Below are 23,816 nucleotides of genomic sequence, written 5' to 3'. Positions count from 1 at the left end.
TATTATTTAACTCTTAAGGATACTGCTTTTCTATTTGTATCCTTATTTTTGCAGACAAACAACCCAAGACCAAAAAAAAAAAAAATTAGTTACCATATTTGAGATTTTGAGATCCCCAAGGAAATGAGAGGTAAAATCAGGATGAAAAAAAAAAACAACCTTGTTTCTCTTCCCCCTCTCCCCTCACCCTCCCTTTCTTCCTACCCGATAAGAGAATGTTCTTTCATTTCAGGAGCTGTCTTCTAAGCAAAGAAATCCCCTGCTGGTGATACCATGAATACCTGGAATACCTCTCACATTCATCATCACAGTTTTTTGCTGACAGGGATACCTGGAATGCCAGAGAAGAACCCCTGGATGGCATTCCCATTGGGACTCCTTTACACTCTCACTCTTCTTGGCAACGGAACCATCTTATCCATTATTAAGCTGGATAATAGCCTCCATGAGCCCATGTATTATTTCCTCTCCATTTTGGCACTAACTGATGTGGGTCTATCCATGTCTACCTTGCCCTCTATGCTCAGCATTTTCTGGTTCAATTCCCCTGAAATCCCCTTTGATGCCTGCATTACTCAGATGTTCTTTATTCATGGGTTTGGAGTGGTAGAATCTGGAGTGTTGGTATCCATGGCCTTTGATCGCTTTGTAGCCATTCGAGATCCATTGCGTTATGCTTCCATTCTCACTTCTGGAGTCATTGGCAAAATTGGAGTAGTCGTCCTTGCCCGTGCTATCTGTAGTCCTTCCTGTGCCCTTTCTTATTAAGAGACTACCTTTCTGCCACTCTAATGTCCTCTCCCACTCTTATTGTCTTCACCAGGATGCCATGCGACTTGCCTGTGCTAGCACACGTGTCAATATTCTTTATGGCCTTATCATTGTTATTTTTACTCTGGGATTAGATGCCCTTATTATTCTTTTCTCTTATGTACTCATCTTGAAAACTGTGCTGGGCATTGCTTCATGGGCTGAGAGGCTCAAGGCCTTCAATACCTGCCTCTCTCACATCTGTGCTGTGCTACTCTTCTACGTACCCCTCATTGGTGTTACCATGATCCACCGCTTTGGAAAGCATCTGTCACCCATTGTACACACACTGATGGCTAATGTATATCTGTTACTCCCACCTGTGCTTAACCCCATCATCTATAGTATAAAGACTAAGCAGATCCGGAAGAGGATAGTCCAAGTATTCTTTAGGAGAAAGAGAACAATTTAGTGGATGTTTGGACTGGGAAGGAAATGAATGATAATACCAGTAGGGTAGACAAGGGTTTAGAGTAGGAAAGGCAATAAACCTTTATGTCATGCCCACTGTATGCTAGGCATTGGGCTAAGAGCTTTAGAAATATTATCTTAAATAATCCTTACAGTATCCTTGGAAGGTAAGTGCTATCATTATATCCAATTTGCATTTGAGGAAAATAACAGAAACAGAAGTATCTTGATCAGAAGATCCACATAGCTGGATCTGAAACCATATTTTAATTCAAGTCTTTCTGACTCCTGGTTGAGTGCTCTATTTACTGGGCCATCTACTGGCTCTTATTTGTATCAAGTAAATAGTATTGAAACTACAGGTTGATCTGGACAATTAAAGGGGAATGAATAAAAGGATTGCTATCAGAGTTTAGGAAGTTTCCTATTTTATCCCAATATTACTGAATTTATGCATCATTTTATGATTATAAAGATTTTACATATACATGGTTCCATGTGATTTTCATAGATTTGTAAATTCCTACAGTGGAAAGGACTGTGTAGGTTTACCATTGAATAAAGCATAAATCCTGTCAAGAATATCTTTGAAAGGAATAGTCTGTTCTGCATTTGAAGAACCTGAATAATACTATGAAATAGGCAGAAGAAAGATTATTTTTCTATTTTTACAAATGAACAAATGAGGAACAGAGAAATGAAGTAATTGTCAAATATCACTTTTAGTAAATGGAATAACTAGGATTTACCTTAAAATATTCTGATTCCACATAAAGTATAAGGATATGTACATACTGAAATGCTCCAATGACCTGATTTTTCTACTGAAGGATATATGTATATGTATGTATGTAAGTTGATATATACAGACAAATATATACATGTATACAGACACATATATCCAGTATTTGTGTATATGAATTTATATATATATGTGTGTGTGTATGTGTGTGTAAACGCATACATCTATGAGTATGATAAGTAATATATGTGGATATACACAAATATCTACATATACAACATGTATATGCATACACACCTCTTCATATAAAGTTGGATATGAACATCATAACTATCTTCTACATTCCCTGTTCCATTAATAAACTGCAATGTGAATTATTACTGATGCAGGGAATGTTTCCTTAGTTTCAAGTAAAAAAAAACCTGTATTTTACTTCTTACCGGCTTTTCATATATATAAGAATATGTATATATATATATATATATATATGTGTGTGTATATATATACATATATATCAGGGCTTTGAAATTATTTTGAAGCATATGAAATTCCTTTAATGATTTGGTATGTATATAAATCTGTCTTCCCATCTCCACCTCTCCCACATATGCTAGAAGGAGAAATTTCTGTAAAGAATGGCCCATTTTGTTTGATTGGGAGCTAGGGAATTATCAGGGCCTTCTAGACACTCAGGGTACCCCTTGGGATTTAAAATGCTAACATAAGAGCTCAGAATTCTCACCTTGGTGAAGGAAGAGCTAGAATTTGTATCAAGAAAAGAAAGGCAGGTAAGAATAACAAAAAAAAAAAAAAAAAGCACAATAAAAACTAATGAATGAATAACATGTGATATGGAAAGGCGATGCTGAAGAAGCATCCAGGAGTGTGAAACAAATTCAGTGGAGGAAGCATCAAAGAGATGAGAAGCTTCAGGAATAGGGAATTGAGGTCAGTAAGGATATACATTATGATGTTTTTATTTTCATTTTCAATCACAAACATACATACAAATTCTATAGTCAACAGGGAATGAAGAAGAAGGGAGAAGGAACTAGAAATCAAGAACAAGAAAAGATTATACTGGGGGTAAAAGTAAGCATTAATCTTCCTTTAAGCAAAGCTGAGGGAGGGGGGGAGAGGGGGAGAGGGGAATTGACTACTTAGAATATACTCTCTTTAAAAAAAAAAAAATTCCATCTCATGCAATTCCAGTAAGAATTAGACATGAAAGCAATTGGATGTAGTGAGCAGAATATTTTTCTTTGGTCACTAAATAACTACAAAGTAATGAATGATCTAACTGACATACCTATGGATTTTACCATTCTCTTCTTATCATTACATTAAGAAATAGAACAAAAAAATAAAAGTACAAAACTGTACTCTTATCTAAGTCAACAAACTCAATTCAAATTACTTTAAAAATAAACTACTGACCATTCAGTCAAATATTGGTTATAAAAATTTGCATTTGATGAGGATAATGACTCCTACTAACCAGCTATTAAACAGCCCGTTAGTTTGGGAACAAAAGTGTTCTCAAGGGTACATTTTACCATCCTAATTAAAGGCTGATGAGCTTAGGTCTAGCCAGTTCAGGCTTAATAACAATGTAATGCTTGCAAACAGATGAAACTGAATTAAATTAAAGAGGAAACAAGGATTGAAATCTTAATGAGGACAGATAAGAAGAAGCTAATGAAACAGTTATTTCTTTCCAAGCTGGCTTCTTTCACCTTCACCCACAATTGGTTCTTTTCCCAAAGAAGATTACCTAAGGATTGGGTTAGTGTGTACATGGATGTATGTGCATGCATCTGTGTGAATGTGTATGTGTGTCTGTGAGACAGAGAGACAGAGACAGAGAGAGAGAGAAAGAGACAAAGAGACAGACAGAGACAAAGACAGAAAGAAAGTAATTCTAAGGAAAGTGGAAATCACATAGATGGAATATTGAGACACGTTCCTGGAACAAGCAGATCCACCATGCCGTGACTTCTCAGAAAATAAGGTAAAGGATGAAATGTAGATTAGAATGGAACATCTCACTTTTTTAGAAACCCAAGGTTGACAGAGCACCATCTTTATGGCATTTTGCTTAAGTAAGTGAATGAAGTATCCCCTTCATTGTACAGAAAAGTGTCAGAGAGAAATGGCAAGGACTTAAGCAAGATCTCATAGCTAACCTAGGTCAGAGGCAGGATTCAAGGTCGTAGCTTCTTATTCTTATGTCTAGAGTTTTTTGCATCAATCTGTCCTGCTAAGCTAATGATTCAGGAACAGAATCACAACTAGAATGTGTTGAACTAAACTTTTTCCAAGGAATTGATTCACATGGATAGGCAGTCTAGCTCCTAAGTCTAACTTCAAGGCTTTCTGCTTGCAGGTCCATCATACTATGAAGCAAAACCACAATCAGAGAACACCATATGCAGACCCTACTTATTCATTCATTTTTTGTATAAATGTATGCATCTATTAGATCTCTTTAAAGAGGAATGGAATGGGTCATTGCACATAACTGAATTTGTATGAAGTTTAATAACTCCTAACCATGCCTAGATTTACATTCATTAATGTCTAGATTACATTCATAGATAGAATCAGAATGTTGTTCATGGAGTCAGGAACACTCCTCTACCTGATTTCAAACATGGCCTCACACACTTAAAACAGCTGTGTGACACTGGACAAGTTACTTAACCCTGTTTGCCTCAGTTTCCTCATCTGTAAAAAAAAAAAAAAAAAAAAAAAGACCTGGAGAAGGAAATGGCAAATTACTCTGTCATCTTTACCAAGAAAACCCCAAATAAGATCACAAAGAGTCAGAAAAAAACTTAAAACTAGAGGTAGAATCAATAGATGCTCAATAGAATTCCAGAGGGGATACAAAGCTCCTTTTTTTTCCAGGCTTCAGTCTTGCACCCCATGTTTCCTGGCCAAATACAGAGTACTCTTTCAAGGGGATGTGGACATTCATTCCATAGTCAGAGATTAGAGAAAATTTTTAAAACATCAGTGTGGGGGATTTCTATGGCACAGTATTACAATTCACTTCACTAACATTAAGCATATCCAGAAGTTATAAACAGAGAGTCCAGAGATAGGTAGATATCATCAAAAGGAAGAAACAAAACAAAGAAAGGGACAGTTTGTTAACATTTAAAAAGAAGGAGATTCAGCGTTGTTTTGCGGAAGATTATCTTGCTTATATAGCTTAAGTTCCCATTAATAGATAGAAGATGGAAAAATAGAAATATAGCTGGCTTTCAATTGTCCACAGACTGAAAGAGCAGGAGAACTTAAAAAAAAAACGCATAACATATAAATAAACTCCAAGAGGTTCATCTTTTCCCATTGATTGACTGTTGAACAATTAAATAACAAAGAAAGATTGGTGAGATCTCTTTGCCTTGAGAGAAGAAATAAAAGAAAGGAAAGAAGCAGAGTGTGAGAACAATAGGGAAAGATGTGGGGAGTTTCCTGTTGAGATCAAGGAGAGTATTTGTGCATAGAAGTACATAGCCCCTTTGTGGAAAAAGCAGAAGAATGTGGCTACTTGTGTTTGAATGTGAATGAGAGAGAAAAATAAGAGACAGAGAGACTGACACAGAGAAAACAGGAAACAGACAAGAAAGAAACAGAGGCAGACAAAATATATGTTTATCTTCCATGCATGACAGTTTCATCTTGTTCATGTACAAGTATTTGTATCTGTATATTATTGATACAGAACACAGATGTATGTATGAAAATATTTGTATAGGAGCATTTGTAGTTGAAGCATCTGGCTGGCACAGTGCCACTAGATTCCAGGCCATAGGTAAGAAAACATCGCAAATCTTGCCTCAGATCCTTACCAGATGTGTGACTCCAGGCAAGTCACTTAGTCCTGTTTGCCTCAGTTGCTCATCTATAAAATTACCTGGAAAAGAAAATGGACAACCACTTCAGTTTTTTTTGCCAAGAAAACCCCAAATAGGATAAGGAAGAATCAGATATGACTGAACAGAATATGTAGTTGTCCATGAATTGTAGAGGAGAGTCTGAGAGAGACCTTATAGTCATAGTGAGTAGGAAAATTTGTACATTTCTATGGTATAGTAAGGTGTATTTACTTGTATTTGTTTTCTCAGGGCTTAGCCCAGCAATTGACACAGAATAAGAAAATAATTATTTTTAAATGTTTTTCTTTTTCATTCATGCATTCATTTGCTTATTTGTGCTTAGGATGAATCTATCTGGATATTTCGAAGTTTGTGTGTAAGAAACTCCAAATGTGTTCAAGTTAATGACATAAATCCATAAATGTGTCATTTCTCAATTTGGTCTTAGTGTCTGGGTTCCCCTCTGATCTATATCAGGTGTACTTTTAACCCTCCATCTAGGATCAATTCAAATGCAACTCCTTCCATATCGTTTTCTTTAATTATCATGACAAAAACTGATCTAGTCTTCTCCCAGGTCTTTGAACATGCTTCCACTTGACAATGTATCTTATGCATTTGATTCTATGTCTCATCTCTACAATGAAAATGAGAACTCATGGATCAAAAGCCATTACAAAAGCCATTACATTCAACTGTGTCTCATCACAATGTCATTGGTAGGAATAGAGCACAGAGTGGCTACATTGAAATAAAGATAGATTGAATTCCTATAGCAATGGACAGATAATGAGATGTTTTTGGCAGCAATCCTGTGAGTCAAATAATTCAACTGATAAGAATTTACGAAGCAACCGCTAAGCACCAGGATCTGTGCAATCTATAAATACAATTATTTTATTTTAATTTATGAAATCATACAAGCATTTAGATCACATAGTATAATAATAAAAAGGTGATTGCCCATGAAGCAAAAGAATTTTTACCCTCAAGAAGCTTAGTTCTAAGATGATAGAGAGAGGTAGCATAGCATGTGTACATATAAATGAATATAAAATAAGTACCACATAACTGGTATAGAGGCACATATTTGATATTACAAAGAACTTTGTTAATAATAAAACAGGTATTATACGATAAAAGGGTAGAGAAAAGTAGGATAAGGACACAAGGAGGATGGGGTTTAGCAAAGAAGAGTGTGGTTTCTGTGGAAAGGAGTTTTGGCCATGGTAACATTTTCCAAGTGGAACCATATGGTATTACATTGTCAAGTCCTAAAAAGATGTAAAGAAAAAAATTATTTTTCTAATGAAGTACATTTTATTGATATGCTTTGCTTTTAATGACTAATTTTTTCATGCATATTCATCCCAGAATTTTATGCCATATCAAAGAATATTTCAAAGAAAATAGAAACATTAATCAATAAAATGGATGAATACATGCAACAAATATGAAAATATATGTCTATATATCTACAAAGGAAATGAATGAAATGCCTCTTTGTATCTTTATTTTATTTGTAATTTGTTAATAGACTTTCAACTTTCATGGTAGTTATTTACATTGCTGTGATCATTGTGTATATAGTTTTCTTGCTCTTGATTACAATATTATGATGAATGTCAGTCACCGATATATTTTAGATACGTCCAAATGTCAAACTTCTGGCAGCTTTTTTCTGCCTTATGTTTAGTGCAAATGTGGTAGATTATTAGGATTACACTCATAATACAAGTACTTTATCCAGGTAAGTTTTGCCCAGGATACACTTAAGTTTGGAATAGATTCTGTCCTTAGATAACTCAGAGAAGTATTTTTCTCCCTTCTTGTATTTGTAATCAACATGGAGTGAGATGAATTGCAGGATCTCTTTCCATTTCTTGGTCACAGAATAAAGACAAGAACTAACAGAGTCCTGGAGTAATATAAGTAATACAATCTCCATTTTATTGGTGGGAAAGTTGAGACTAGAGAAGGGAAGCTAATTGTAATTTGTAATTTTTTTTTATTATTATAGCTTTTTATTTATTTTTATTTATTTTATTTATTTTTTATTATTATTTATTATTATGCATGGGTAATTTTTCAGCATTGACAATTGCAAAACCTTTTGTCCAACTTTTTCCTTCTTTCCCCACCCCTTCCCCCAGATGGCAGGTTGAACAATACATGGTAAATATGTTAAAGTATAAGATAAATACAATATATGTATACATGTCCAAACACTTATTTTGCTGTATAACAAGAATCAGATTTTGAAATAGTGTACAATTAGCCTGTGAAGGAAATCAAAAATGCAGGCAGACAAAAATATAAAGATTGGGAATTCTATGTGGTGGTTCATAGTCATCTCCCAGAGTTCTTTCACTGGGTGTAGGTGGTTCAGTTCATTACTGCTCTATTGGAACTGATTTGGTTCATCTCATTGTTGAATAGGGCCACGTCCATCAGAATTGATCGTCATATAGTATTGTTGTTGAAGTATGTAATGATCTCCTGGTCCTTCTCATTTCACTCAGCAGCAGTTCATGTGAGTCTCTCCAGGCCTTTCTGAAATCATCCTGCTGGTCAGTCAGCCATTCTCCAATTGATGGGCATCCACTCAGTGGGAAGCTAATTGTTATGGTAGCCAGGGTAGTCCTAGTCAACATATCTCATCATTCTTAACAGCTCTGAATAGTAGTTCTTTCCATTTCCACAAAGCTAGTTGTAGTGTGACCTATTCATATGAAAACAGGCTAGTTTCTGCATATGTGTTATAACATTTACAGATGAATAACTGTGTGCTTATGTTCACACATATACATTTCTGTAAATCAGTGTATATTTGAATTTATTTTTTCCTGAGGCAATTGGGATAAAGTGACTTGCCCAGTGCCACACAACTAAGAAGTGAGACTAGATTTGAACTCAGGTTCTCTTGACTTCAAGGCTGGTGCTCTATCCACTGCACCAACTAGCTGCCCCTATTTATTAAAATTATCTTTTAATAAATTATCATATGTAAATAGATATGGGGAATAAGTTTGTCTATTATTATGTTATGTGCTTAGGAAGTTTCCATGAGCATAAAGATAGTTGTGTTGTAGAGAGTGTATTTCAAGGGGAATGATAATTTGAGAGACCGTTGCCCTAGTATGACATACTTTAAAATTACTAAGAATTTTCCCTATTGCTTTTGCTATTTCTCTGACAACATTTAAACTTCAAAAACAAACATGGAAATAATAGTGTCCCCCAGACTTAAATCTCCAAGTCCTTGTGTCTGGATTCCAAGTGCTACTTAACTTTTTTTCTTTGTTTTATAATAATACAAGTATTTCCATAACATAGTGTACAATCAAAAAGATGATTGCAAATGAAATGGCAAATCTACCATACACAACATGCTATATTTTTCAAATATACAACAGAATTATTACACAAATTATATAATAACAGTAAATTCCTTTTTTTCTTCCCTCCCCTCCTCCTGCCCTAGAAATAACCACCATCATATATAGATAATTGTGTGGTTGGTTGGTTGGTTAGTTGTTGTCCTTTGTTTTTCAAGAGGACCAAAATTACATCACTATGTTAGAGTGGAGTTACAGTGTGTCTGACTGTGGTTCATCAGATTAACTAACATGAGCTTGGAGAGCTCTGCCACAGGTTGGACACAAACAGTCCATAAGAACACTTGTGGTGGCTTCTCTAACTACGTATCTCACATATCTTCTGAGCTATATCAATTCTGCTTTGCTCATAGAGCATAGCATCTTCTCTGATGAGGACATATCATGCTGAGCAATCCTATGCCATTGTCTCCCATATCAGACAATTGATTCTAAAGTTCTTAAGAGATGATTTGAGACTATTCTTATATTGCTTTTTCTGGCCATCTTGTGAGTACTGCCCTGTGTGAGTAAAAAAAAAAAATGAGTGTATGTGTGTGTATAAACACATAATATATATAGACACACTTATAGATATATATTTACATATATAGTAAAAATTATTCTATACATACTTCATTTAATCAGTTTTTTCTCTAGATGCAGAAAGTATCTTTCTTCCTATATCTTTTATCTTAAATTTGGATATATATGAGTCAAAAGAACTCATTGCCTCACAGTTGTTCTTACAACAATATTATTGTTACTGTAAACAATAGCTTTTGGTTATGCTCTTTTATTCTTCATTATTTCATACAAGCATTTCCATGTTTTTTTTTTCCTAAAATCATTTAACTTTCTTATAGCACAGTATTATTCCAGCACAATCACATACCACTACTTGCCCAACTGATGGGCATTTCTGCAATTTCCATTTCTTTGCCACCACAGAGAGAGTTACTATAAACATTTTAAAATATATATGTTCTTTCCCTTTTTTCCCTAATCTTCTCTGAAAATAAACCAAGTAGTTCTATTTCTGGGTCAAAGGGTATAGGCAGTTTAATAACTCTGGTCACAATTCCAGATTAGTTTTAGGTCACAATTTTACCAGCAATGTATTAATATCCCAATTTGTTCACATCCCTTCCAACATTTGTCAATTTCCTCCTGATAAACATTTTAGTCAATCTGGTAGGTATACAATATATCTCAAAGTTGTTTTAATTTGTATTTCTCTAATCAATAATGATTTAGAGCATTTTTATATGGTATTAATTGTTTTGATTTCCTCATCTGAAAAGTACTTGTTCATATCTTTTGAGCATTTATTAATTAGGTAATGACATGTAATTATAGATTTGACAAAATTCTTTATATAATTTAGATTTACTTAAGAAACTATTTATGAATCCCCCCTCCCAATTGTCTGCTTTTCTTCAAGTCTTGGCTACATTTGGTTTGCATAAAACCTTTTTATTTTAATATAATCAAATTTATTCATTTTACACCTAACATTCCTTATTACCAAATTATTTACAAATCTATAAATCTAATAAGGAATATATTCCAATTTTCTCTTAAAATCTCTATTTATATCCAGGCCATATGAGCATTTTTATCTCATCTAGGTAAATAATGTAAAATATTGGTCTATATCCAGTTTCTGCCTTGTTGCTTTTTAGTTGTCCTAAAAAGTTTTTACCAAGTAATGAATTCTTATTGAATATTAAATCTTAAGGATACTGCTTTTCTATTTGTATCCTCATTTTTTCAGACAAACCAAAACCATTAAAGATAGTTATCATATATGAGACCCTCAAGGAAATAAGATCTAAAATCAGGGTTTAAAAAAAAAAACAACAAAAAGAAAACCTTGTTTCTCTTTCCCTTCTGTCCTGATCAAACTGCACCTTTCTACCTAACAAACAACAGAATGTTCTTTCCTTTCAGGAGTTGTCTCCTAAGCAAAGAAATCTCCTGCTGGTGATACCATGTTTACAATGAATACTTCTCGTTTCAATCATCACAGTTTTTTGCTGACAGGGATACCTGGAATGCCAGAGAAGAACCCCTGGATGGCATTCTCATTGGGAATACTATACACCCTCACTCTTCTTGGCAATGGAACCATCTTATCCATTATTAAAATCGATAGTAGCCTCCATGAGCCCATGTACTATTTTCTCTCTATTTTGGCACTGACAGATGTGGGTCTCTGTGTGTCTACTCTGCCCACAATGCTCAGCATTTTCTGGTTTAATGCTCCTGAAATCCCTTTTGATAACTGTATCACTCAGATGTTCTTTATACATGTATTTGGAATCATGGAATCTGGAGTGTTGGTGTCCATGGCCTTTGATCGCTTTGTAGCCATTCGGGATCCATTGCGTTATACTTCCATTCTCACCTCTGGAGTCATTGGCAAGATTGGAGTAGCTGCCCTTGCCCGTGCTGTCTGTGTAGTCTTTCCTGTGCCCTTTCTTATTAAGAGACTGCCTTTCTGCCGCTCCAATGTCCTCTCCCACTCTTATTGTCTTCACCAAGATATCATGCGACTTGCTTGTGCTAGCACACGTGTTAATAGTCTTTATGGCCTTATTGTTGTCATTTTTACTTTGGGGTTGGATGTCCTTATCATTCTCTTTTCTTATGTGCTCATCTTGAAGACAGTGCTGGGCATTGCTTCATGGGCTGAGAGACTCAAAGCCTTCAATACCTGCCTCTCTCACATTTGTGCTTTGTTGCTCTTATACATACCCTTTATTGGTGCTACCATGATCCACCGCTTTGGAAAGCACCTATCACCCATTATACACACAGTGATGGCCAATGTGTACCTGTTACTCCCACCTGTGCTTAACCCCATCATCTACAGTATAAAAACTAAGCAGATTCGTAAGAGGATAGTCCAAGTATTCTTTAGGAGAAAAGTCAGGACTTAGTAGATATTTGGGCTGAGAAGAAATGAAGTGAAAATATCCAAGTAAGGAGGGTAAGAAGGATAAACATTAATATCATTTATAGCATACTTACTATGTACTAGGCATTGCACTAAGTGTCTTACAAATATCTCACATGATCTTCGCTCCACCCCTGCAAAGCAGGTGCTGTTGTGATATCCATTTTAAATTTGAGGAAATTATGACACAGATTAAGTGAATTTCTAGGGTTACTCCTCTAGTAAAGTTCTGAGACCAGACTCCAGGTCAAGTACTCTTTCTTTGTGCTACCTAATGGTCCGTAGATATTGCTAGTAAATAATACTGAAACCACTACAATTTCCTTACCATTGGTGGGGGGAGGGAGAGGGCATGTAGATTACTACCAAAATTGAAGATAAATTATATGTCATCTTGATATCATAGCATTTCATATCATTTCATGATCATAGGGTTCTTCCTCATACATGCTTCCATGTGATTTTCATAGATCTATATATTCCTATAGTTGACAGAATTGTTGCCTAGTAATCTAGGTTAACTAATGCCCAAAGCATAAATTTTGTCAAGAATATCCCTGAAGGGATTATCCATTCTGTGCTTGAAGAACCTCAATAATCTTGTGAAGCAGACAAAATAAGAATTATTATTCTACTTGTATAAATTAGCAAATTGAGAAAATGAAAAGAGAAGTGACTCATATTTTTACTAAGTGGAAAAGTTGGAATTTACAAAAAAAAATCTGATTCCAAATGCAGCATATCTATATCTATAGATATAGATATAGATATATGTACATATATATAGTATATATGTGCAAGTATTTACATGAACCCATATTTACATACATACTTACATGTATGTATAGATGTATAATATATGTTTATGTGGATGTATACAAATATGTACATGTATATAATGTACATTTTCACATATACTTACACTAAGTTGGATATGAGCTTCATGAATAACTTCTATATTCTTTCTTGAATTAATAAAGTATTTGAATTTTAACTGACAAAGGGAAATGTTTAGTCAATTTGGAATCAAAAAATCTAGGTTTGAATCCTAACTTTTCTTCTTATACTTTATGTAACCTTTGGCAAAATAAAATAAAATAATTTAACTAGATTATATCTAAAAAGCTTCCAGCTATGAATCTCATGGACCAATGATCTGGCTTGTGAACTCCTTGTTATGAATTACATTAGGCATGAGGTCAACAAATAATTACCTGTCATTGCTGGTTGAATTCTTGGTTCTCTTTTTAGAATTGGAGAAGTGAAATCAGTTAAGGTTTAAAAAATATTCAAGTAGAGAAGAATAAAAGTGTTTTATTCTTATGTACTTTTAGATTAAAATCTCCTGAAACCAAAGTGATGAGGAGTAAATGATGAGGAGTAAATTGTGGTCTAAACAGAGATGGGTTAATTCCTTTTCTCTCTTTCCTTCCTTCCCCAAAGTAACCAATGGTGGGTTCGGCAGCAAAGGAATTTGCTACTTAATGCTGTATGGAAACATAGTCTTTATTGATTAGAATGGAAACACCGGAGAACCGGTGGGCAAAATGGCTGCATGGTACAAGGCCCATTTTGCAAAGAGAAGATTTTTGAGTTCTCTCTTTTATGCAGTGATGTAAAGAGGTTCCTCAGAGTGATGTAAATAAGATAAGGATTCTCTTGTTATCTTTTGGGGACAGACAGAAGTCTCTTCCCAAAAAGGAATTTCCTGCTGGCATTTGTTCTATCTGAGCAGATTAGAATGGGGGCTGTAAAACCCTGGCCATCTCAGATAGCCCAAACTAGTTTGACCAGATCTTGTATCAAAGGAACAAGTCCCAAATGGAGTTGGAGATCAAACAAGGAATATCAAAGGGCTACCGCCCTCAACAAAAGGACAAACAGAAAAGTGGACAATGAAAAAATCTGGTTTTGTAGTTGTTGATAAAGTGGTCTTTTTTCTTTTTACCTTTCTTCACTTGCTTCTGTTGAAGGATTGGATGTGATGATAAAAGTCAGCTTTCATGGATTCATTAAACTCAGTAAAAGTAAAGAATAAGAAATCATTTTCTTCTGTAAGAACTAAAAAACTAGCACCTGATTACTCTTCATCTCAACCATATACCATGCTTTCACAGCTCCATGTTTTTGTTCATCAGTCTCTTTAGTAAGCATGTCCTCCTCCTTATTTCATATTGATATTCTGCTCATTATTTAAGAACCAGATCAAAGAACACCTATGATATGAATTTTTTTCTTAGTCTCCACTATTAAAGGTATATTTATTCCTCTGTTGACCTTATTCACATAGTATTTTGTTAGAACTTCTTTTATGTGATTACTTTATTCTGTATTTTAAATATGGTCTTCTGATGGTTGATCAACTATGAATTCAGAAATGACATCATTACTCATTTCTTTCATAACAATAGGCACTTATGAAATGCATTTAATGGTTTAAATTTTATCAATAAGGAAACAATTTTTCAAATAGTATAAGTCTAGTAAAGATTTGTTTGGGAATGACAAGTATTAATGACATTCTATAAGATTTGAATGTTTGCATTATCTTTAGATGTTTAAATTAATTATTTAAAAATTAATCCTCCATCCATGATTCAAAAAGTATGTGGAAATCAAAAAAAAGTTAGAATCATAGCCTGCTGAATAGGTGAATGAATGAATATATGAGTGAATGGATAAAAGAAAAAACATATATTAAAAAAACATTTCTGGTTTAATGGGGACAAAAATAAGCATTTATTTAGTATCTATAATGTGCTAACCACTGGGATAAGAACTTTACAAATATTATCTCGATTTATCCTCATAACAACTCTGTGATGTAGATGCTGTAGTTATTTTGATTTTATCAGTGAAGAAACTGAAACAAATAGAGGTTTAAGTGACTTACCTAGGAGGATACAACTGATGCCAAAGTATTGATTTTAATTCAGGTCTTCCTAACGCCAGGCCTCGATATCAAAAAAGGTTGAGTAGAGAACTGGTACCAAAATCAAAAAGAGGTGTGTTTATATTCTACCCCTCCATGTTCTGGGGAGCACTTTCAGGCTGTATTGGGCTGAGAAGGTGCAGATATGCATTGGCAAAGAAGTTTCCTCATCTAGAACATTTGATGAAACATAAAATTCAAGACTGGAAAGATTTTATCCTACCTATGCCAATAAGACAGGACTAGGAACAAAGTATAGAAGCATGAAAGTAACAGGCAGGAAGATTGCCATTTCCACATAAAGTAAAATTTCTGAAGTATTATATTGCCCCCAAATGAAACAGCTTGCTTTACAAGATAGTAAACTACTGATCATTGGAGATATTCAAATCCAGACTGAAAATTCTCTTATTAAGGATTAGTGAAGATTTGTCAATTAATTGGTTATGAAGCTAAATAATAGAGAAGTCAAAGATAACTCTGCAAGTCAAGGCCTCATTGGCAACAAAGATAGTGGTATTAAGAATTAAAGGAGGAAAGTAAGGGAAAATTATGGTTTTTTAATGTTTTTAGGGGGGTACATAAGGCATTTGTTATGATTTCTCTGTCCTGGAAAAATAAGCACGGACCAACAGACTGGAAGTATTATGAATTAAAGAGGGAAAGTTGGGGAAAAATTTGGGGCTTTTTTGGTTTTTAGAGGTACACAAGTATGTGATATAATTCCTATGCCCTAGAAAAATAGGCACAGAGGAGCTGGAAAATGTTCAACAACTTTCTCTCCAAAAGAGTTCAAAACACATTTAATTCACCTTATTAAAATTTTGTTCTTGTTCTCTCAAATCTAGACAATAAATAAAACAATATATCAAGCTGTGTTTTTGATGGTTTCCTAACTTACAATATATAAGTGTTCACACTGAAAAATTAAAAATTGGCTTTTGAGAATCAATTTAAGGTGACTTCAGCAAACTCCTGAAAAATAAAGGTGAAACTGTAGACAGCAATGGAAATATGGGGCTAAGATGTTCAAAGGACTTTGATGTGGAATGTCAGCAATGTTACTGTTCTAAAATTCTGAAGGAAGTTTTAAAGTAAATAGATGGCTGGAGTTACCCAACATTAAAGGTTAGCAGGATGGAAATGAGAGCTGACCAGCAGGAGAACCAGAGAGCGATTTAAGGATGAAGAAAAAGGAATTGAAGTGTCCAAGGATAGGGTAATAAGGAATTGGAAAAAAGGAAAATGAACACAAAGAGGCCATCCATTAAATTTTCCTCAACTTCTCCAGCCCAACAGGAATTTTTATTTTCTAATGTGCATAAATTATATCCCCAAGAGCAGGGCTTCCTAAATTTTTTCCCCTTGTAACTCCTTTTCACCAAAGAAATTTTTACATGACCCAGGGCAGATAAGTATATGAAATAGATATACAAATCAAACATTCACTGATGATAAATCATAATTTCTTAACTCTTACATTCAGTTGCAAGACCACATATGGAATCATAAACCATGGTTTAAGAAGCTGGGCCCTAGAGAAATGTAAATTCTTTGAGATTATTTTTCATTTTTGTCTTTTTTCCTCCAGTATATTGAATGGTTCCTAATAAAAAGTATTCCATTAATAAGTTCTTGTTAAATAGAATTGGTTTAGTATTTTTTTTTTTTTTTTGCCTGATGTTCTGTTAGGTTCTTACTAAGTGCTAATAAGATAATGAGATATTAGGTTTTTACTAAGTGCTAAGATGGTACTTAACAATTCTCCACTTCCGGCCTTTACTGGGAGTTTTACTTGTGAATTCCTGGGGAGGAGCTTGCATGCTTAGGAGGAGCAAGTTCATTGGTTGAAGTAATTTTTCCCAGAAACCCTTACATTATCCAATGCCCATTCTCTGGGAGGATAAAAGAAGGAGGCACTCAAAAGATAGAGAGTCTCTGCTCTAGGTCAGAGTTGAGGTGGCTCTCTGGAGGAAGAAGTCTCTCCTCTAGACCAGAGAGTGATCGGCAGTTTCTGGAGACAACAGCACATATTGGCTTCCACAACGTGGGGCAAGGACTTTTGCTTATCCTGATAAGGACTTATTCTGAGACCTTCAGAGGAGCTAGACCAGATCATTGCAATGTTCAACAGCACATGTTGACTATATATTAATATTAAGAAAAACCCTCTATGCTGAAACCATAGAAACCACTTTGTGCTGCTTCAGACTACTCTGTTATGTTTTTATCTTTTCTTCTAAAATAGGCTGTTACGGGAGAGGCAGATGGAAGGAAATCATTCCTATTTGGTTTTGTGATTACATGCTTGCTATGATCCTTTCCAGCTCTAGGATTTTATGATTGATCAGAAGTTTAAGAAGCTCTTGCATAATTCAGATAAATCTGGGGACATAGTAGAAATTCACACCAGTAATGAAATAAAGTTTTTTTTTTAAGTTAACCAAATATGCATATAATTGTCTCATTTGTGGTTTGTTCTTATGGAATTGGTAATTTGTAATAGGTAGAGAAACTGCCCTGTCCCTATCGAATGAGAAGGGTAGTCATAGCCCTCAACAATGACGGTGTTGGGTTTCTTTTGATTTGTCCTACTAAGTAAAAAGAGAAATTCATTCCCTTCATGTCTTCCTCTACAAAACATATACATTTCAAGTGAGAGCTGTCTCATTGTTTCTCTATCTCTGTCTCTTTTTCTTTCTCTCCCTCTGTCTCTTTCTGTCTCTCTGTCTCTCTGTCTCTGTCTCTGTCTCCCTCTCTCTGTCTCTGTCTCTGTCTCTGTCTCTGTCTCTGTTTCTGTCTCTCTCTATCTCTGTCTCTTTTTCACACACACACACAAACAATATCTATAATGTTCTTGTCCTTCATGTCCATTTCTTATAATTCCTTGTTTTCTTCAAGGATCAATTCAGGAGTTAACTTATGCATAAGATTTTTCTCAACACAGGAAATAGCTACAGCCTAACTTTAATATTTACTGAACATTTATTATGTATATAATTTGACATGCGTACATTTTGTCTACCCTTCATAAAATGCAAGCTCCTTGAGAACAAAGAATGTTTTTTTTTTTCTTTTACAACCTCAAGAACTAATATAGTGCTTTGGTAAAGAGAAAAAGCAATTAATAAACACTTTTTGGTTGATTGTTGATTGTCTCCACTCCCATAGAAATCATGCAATAACATGTGTGAGAAAAATAAAAAAACTTTATTCTTGACAATCAAAATTGTTGTTTATAAGAGTGGAAACCTCTCTCTCCTTATCCTTTGTATGAATGGCCCTAAACCTGTACAGTGATCTTTCTCCGGGTAAATATTTGGATAATCTTCCTTCTGATCTCTTTGGTCTTCACAGTATAGACTATGGGGTTTAACACAGGAGGAACAAGGAGGTAGGCATTGGCCATAAGAGCATGAGTCAGAGGAGACAGATGCTTCCCAAAGCGATGAATAACAGAAACACCAATGAGTGGCACATAGAAGATGAGCACAGCACAGATATGGGAAACACAAGTGTTGAGTGCTTTTAGTCGACCCTCTCCAGAGGCAATGGACAATACTGTGCTTAGGATAAATGCATAGGAAAGGAGGATAGAGAGTGAATCTGAACCTTTAGTGAAAATAACAGCAATAAGACCATAAAGGCTATTGACACGGGTGCTGGCACAGGCAAGGCGCATGACATCCTGATGGAGACAAAAGGAATGGGACAGGATATTGGAACGGTAGAAAGGGAGTCGCTTGATTAGAAAGGGTACAGGAAAGACCACACAGACTGCCCTTGTAAGGATGGCTGCCCCTATTCTACAAACTACCCACTGGTAAGGATGGTTCCATACCTTAATGGGTTCCGTATAGCTACAACTCGGTCAAAGGCCATGGCCACCAGCACTCCAGACTCAATGGCTGAAAAAGTGTGAATAAAGTACATCTGGACCAGGCAAGCATCAAAGGCAATAATTTTATAATCAAACCAGAAGATTCCTAACATGGAAGGCAAAGTACAGAGAGCCAAGCCCAGGTCTGCGAGTGCCAACATACACAGGAAGTAGTACATGGGGATGTGCAGGGATGCTTCAGATTTGATGGTAGATATGATGATGCCATTGCCTAAGATGGCAATAGCATAGATGAAACCCAGTGGAAGTGCCATCCAATAATACTCTTTTTCTAGTCCAGGGATTCCAGTCAGAACAAAATGGAGGTGTTGAAAGAAGGAGTGATTGGTGGCTGACTTGGGCAGGGTCAGTAAAGAGGAAGCTCTTGGAGCATACTCAGCAGCAAACTCCTGAAAAATGGTGCAGAAACAAGGGCATAGGTAGAATACCTTTGGGCATGTGTTAAATGGTCAGTGTTGCTCTGGACACTGTGACCTATCACCAAGAATGTTGTTCTCCAGCATCCAGGTAGCTGCTTATGGAAGGGCACTTTTATTTTAAACAATTAAGAGTAGTTAAGGTAGTTATGTTTTTTGAAAACCACATAGAGAGCTCATATCCTGGTGACTGTTAATCATCTTTACCATGAAGTATACAAACACAATAGATTTTACCAAATAATTATAGACATATAATCAGTCAGCTTTCAGATTAGGGTAGGGTGGTAAAAAGTGAGGAGGAAAAAGGAGAAAAAAATGTGGAAAAGTGAGTTCCACTGAGAAGTAATCAAATGAACCAGATCTTAATTGATCAACTCATCTGTTATTGCTTCCTCCCTGAATTATTTTGTAGGTATGGACAATCATGGTGCAATAGTATATAAAGAATTTGAAGGTAGGGAAAGTCTTATTTACTATTCATCCAGTTGCTAACACGGTGTCTGGCTTCCACTGACTTTCCTAGTAGTGATAAATTTCTTAGTACTTTCATCATATAGAAATATAAATAGTTTAATCTTATATATGATTTGTTTCCTGTTTATCTTTTCATAAAAAAACAAACTTCTCTTTAATCTTATACTAAAAGTCAAATGTTCTTCTTACTTCTGAGCTTTCTTTACTTTCTGATACTTCACTCTTTCATTAAATATCTATTTTCCACCTGAAGGATTATACTCAGTATTGTAAATTAAAAGAGACCTGGCTTTGGAGTAACAGGAGTTTGATTCAAAACCCATTTCTGAAGTTCATTATTTGTGTGACCCCTAGAGAGTACTTACTATAACTGTTCATCAGTTTCTTTTCCAGTGGTATTTATAGAAGGGCTCCAAATATAAAACAAGTGCTTAGAAACAATAAGATGCTCTGCTCAGCTTAAGATGAATCAGAGACTATTAATCTAAGTCTTCTACACTCAAAAAGCCTTATCATATGAATGAAACTTCTTGTTTTATCATCAATGAGGATGCTTTGAACATCTGTTTAATGCATTGAAGTCTCAAAATAAGACATAATTTTTGTAGAGACTGAACACCAACTGACAACATTGACCTTGAGACCTTTTAGAACTCTTGGATACTACATCTGGTTATTATTCTGCATTTAGATTATCCATGTAAGGTTTAGAACAGCCCAGGTTTTGATCAAAATAAGAACTGGCACCTCTGACCTGAGGGGTGAGAAGGAAACTTAGGAAATAAAAATACTCTTTCTTTAATCAGTAAGGAAAATGATCTATGTGCTATGTCATACTTTTTGAAATTCTTAAAATCTTCCTTTCAGCTGATTATCCCTCAAATCTAATCCCAACATCTGAACTATTCTACAATTAATTGAAACAACATTTGCTTCTTGGCTTTAGAAACTACTGCAAAACACTCATTGGCTCTTTGCCTGTCTGGTTTCTAGTTAATTTTAATATAGGTAGATGAGATGGGATGAGAATCTCACAGAGAATATGAAATGGGTGTCACTAATGTTAGTAGAGGGAGTGCCAGCCTTGGAGAAATCAGGGAACTTTCATATTATCTAAATGATTGACTTCTACTAGTTTATAGACTGGCTAGTTCTCTCTTGGGTGATTTCACTCCTTTCACAAAATGCTCTGGTCTTCCCCTGGTTTCTCAAACATTCCACTCAAGTTAAATTTCTTTTCTAAGTACATGCTTTCTCTTACTATATGGTTTTTCTTCCTTGTAAATAAAGACTTATGGATACCAGTAAACTTAAAAATTAAGAATAAAAAACTATTCCTTTTAATTTTATTTTTTGGGAAAGAAAACAAAATCTCTATGTGAGCAAAGCAGAGTGGAAAGGAAAGAAAAAGAAAGAGAAGAAAAGAAATAAGGAAAAAAGAGAAGGGAAGAAATGGATAAGAGAAAAGGGGAAGAGAAAGGAAGAGAGGGGAGGGCAAAAGAGAAAGGAAAAGGGAGAAAAAAGGAATGAAAAAAGTAAATCCTCATCTAGAGCCTGAGTCTATCTTCATAAATATCTACTTTTTATATTCTGACTGTATTGCTTACTCAGCCCCTCCCCCCTTCTCCTACTTTATCCCAACACATCCACACACCGATATTGTTCACACTGCAATAGTGTTCACACAGAAGATTTTTATGGAGCACAAGATTCATTAATGAACTTTGTTATTCAGTACAGGAAAAAAACAATATAAAATGTAAATAAAAGGTAATTCCAAGTGGAAGTTACCAAAAGTGTGGATCAGATAAGGGAGAAAGGAAGTGATGCAAAATTTACTTACCAATCAGTTATACTGGACAAAATTGGGAGTATTCTCTATATTCCTGAGATAAGAAAAGATTGTACCCTAGAAATCTAGGAAGGCATGTTTACATGTAAATTTACTTATAAATATATATTTATTTGTAGTGCTCCCTTTTTTTTTAAAGAAGAACCAGAACACCAATTCCTTTATTAGTCTTACAATTATTAGTTGAATAGGTGGGTATGGTTTCTTAAATCATTTTTCAAAATGTCAGAGAAGCCAGGAAACTTGCTTAAATTTATAAATGCATTAGTGAGTTGAGGGTAACTAGAACTAAAACCTAGATGTCTTTCTCTGGGTTTCTCCAATCCCTTCCCACAGTCTCCCTCAAACTGAAAAACCCACTTACATATCATCCATCAATAGCAGGAGAAGGACATGAAACTGCTTACTTGGTATGGTTAGCAGTGAAAACTTCATATTCCTGGAGAAGGGCTTTCCACTTTCAGGCATGAGAAAATTTATGGGAGCTAGGGCAGCAGTACACAATTCCATTACCTTCTCTTTACTTCCCCTCAATTCACTTAAATTCAACAAATATTTATAGCATGTCTCTTAGATGTTAAGACTTTGTGCTCAGAGTACTGATGATCAATTTCAATAAAAATATCTGCCTCAAGAGACTTAGATTATTTAGGAGCAGGGTGACAGTATTATGTATACAGATAAGTAAACAAAATCCCAATGTAAAATACATTCATTTTTACTTTTTGAAGACTTAATAGCTGAGAATTAAGAAAAGATTCTAGCATGAGATGACATTTTAGCTAAATCTTGATGGGAAATAAAGGTCTCAAGAAGCTCAAATTATCCAGGATATTATTATGAGTCTGGGAAACAGTTTGTACAAAAGTATGGAGATGGAAAATGTAATGTTGTATATGGGAAACTTCAAGTAAAAGAGTTTTGCTCCAACAAAATGGAGCAAGAAGAATCTATCAAATAATCATAGATGGTTTAAAATCCTAGAACTGGAGGAGAATTTATAGATCATCTCATTCTAGAATTTCATTTTAGAAATGAAAAATAAGGTACTAAGTGACTTGCCCTTCATCAAATAGTGTGTGTATTCCAACCTTTAGTGTTATGTGATAGTCACTTATATAACATGATTTCAGGATTATCAGGAAGGTCTCCCATTATATTCCTGTGCCAGCCAAAATTCCTTTAAGAGATATCATTTTTTGATGAGATAATATGCAAAATACAATTTTCCCTGTGGCTTGGTGACACAGACAATGATAGTGGGTGATTAAGTGATATCTGAGAGACAGTTGTTGATTTAGCTGCCCTGTAAAATTGTTTGATGGCAGAAAAAGATCTAAGATGCTATTTTTATGCTATGAAATAGAGTGAATACAGATCCTGAGACTCCAGATAGTATTCTTCTCATAACTGTAACATCCTAACATACTTAATTCTTCTATGAAAGGTGAAGAAAGACTCACATTAAATCCATGGCTTGCCATTCGTCTTTCTGGGGATAAGGTGGTAGCTTGAATATGGCAGGAGAAAAGAAAAGATTTGTCTCGTGTCCAGATAAATCTCTGGAAGACAGTCTTTCTGGAAAAGAAATTTGGATGATGGGAGGAAAGAAAACAAAGGTATTAAATTTCTTAGCAAAGGAAGAAAAAGAAGAATGAAGTTGTATATACAACTTATGTCAGTGTTAAAATTGCACTACTTTTTAAGCCAACCTTGGATGCAACTATGCCTTGTAGTTTACTTGGTGTCCAGAACTGGAACTGAATTCTTGGAAAGTCTAGCTGAAAAACCCTTGGTTCTCTGAGGAGGCTCACTCTTCCAGCAATAGCCATAAGGTAGGAGGTTTTATTTTGTTGTCAATCTATGTCCTCCCCATGGAATTTTTTTATCCTTCCAGGCTCTAAAGAGCCCTAAAAACTATAGCAGTCTTTAATTACTTCCTTCAGCCTTGGGGAGTCAGATCAGGGAAGGACAAGAGAGCAGTTTAAACCCTGAGCATATGTCATGCCATTAAAATGTTGGACAAGATGCTTCTGGAGCTGCTTTCAC

General features: G+C 35.0%; 3 protein-coding genes across 3 annotated transcripts; 2 read left to right on the top strand and 1 right to left on the bottom strand.

The window, feature by feature from the left end:
• Positions 1-273: 273 nt before the first annotated feature.
• Positions 274-1,222, top strand: LOC141562451 (olfactory receptor 51H1-like). The gene is given in 2 exon segments (XM_074302486.1): positions 274-731; positions 733-1,222. Coding segments are annotated over 2 exon segments (948 nt in total).
• A 9,999-nt stretch (positions 1,223-11,221) lies between these two features.
• Positions 11,222-12,172, top strand: LOC141559868 (olfactory receptor 51H1-like). Its single transcript, XM_074297524.1, has one exon. It carries the CDS (start codon positions 11,222-11,224, stop codon positions 12,170-12,172), a length of 951 nt encoding a protein of 316 aa, XP_074153625.1.
• Positions 12,173-18,404: 6,232 nt separating this feature from the next.
• LOC141562450 (olfactory receptor 51H1-like) lies at positions 18,405-23,251 on the bottom strand. Its single transcript, XM_074302485.1, is given in 3 exon segments — positions 18,405-18,940; positions 18,943-19,411; positions 23,231-23,251. Coding segments are annotated over 3 exon segments (1,026 nt in total).
• Positions 23,252-23,816: the final 565 nt, after the last annotated feature.

Source organism: Sminthopsis crassicaudata, chromosome 3, assembly GCF_048593235.1.
Source record: "Sminthopsis crassicaudata isolate SCR6 chromosome 3, ASM4859323v1, whole genome shotgun sequence".
NCBI lineage: Eukaryota > Metazoa > Chordata > Mammalia > Dasyuromorphia > Dasyuridae > Sminthopsis > Sminthopsis crassicaudata.
The sequence above is the reverse complement of the archived record's forward strand: the minus strand, read 5'-3'. Positions and strand labels throughout refer to the sequence as shown.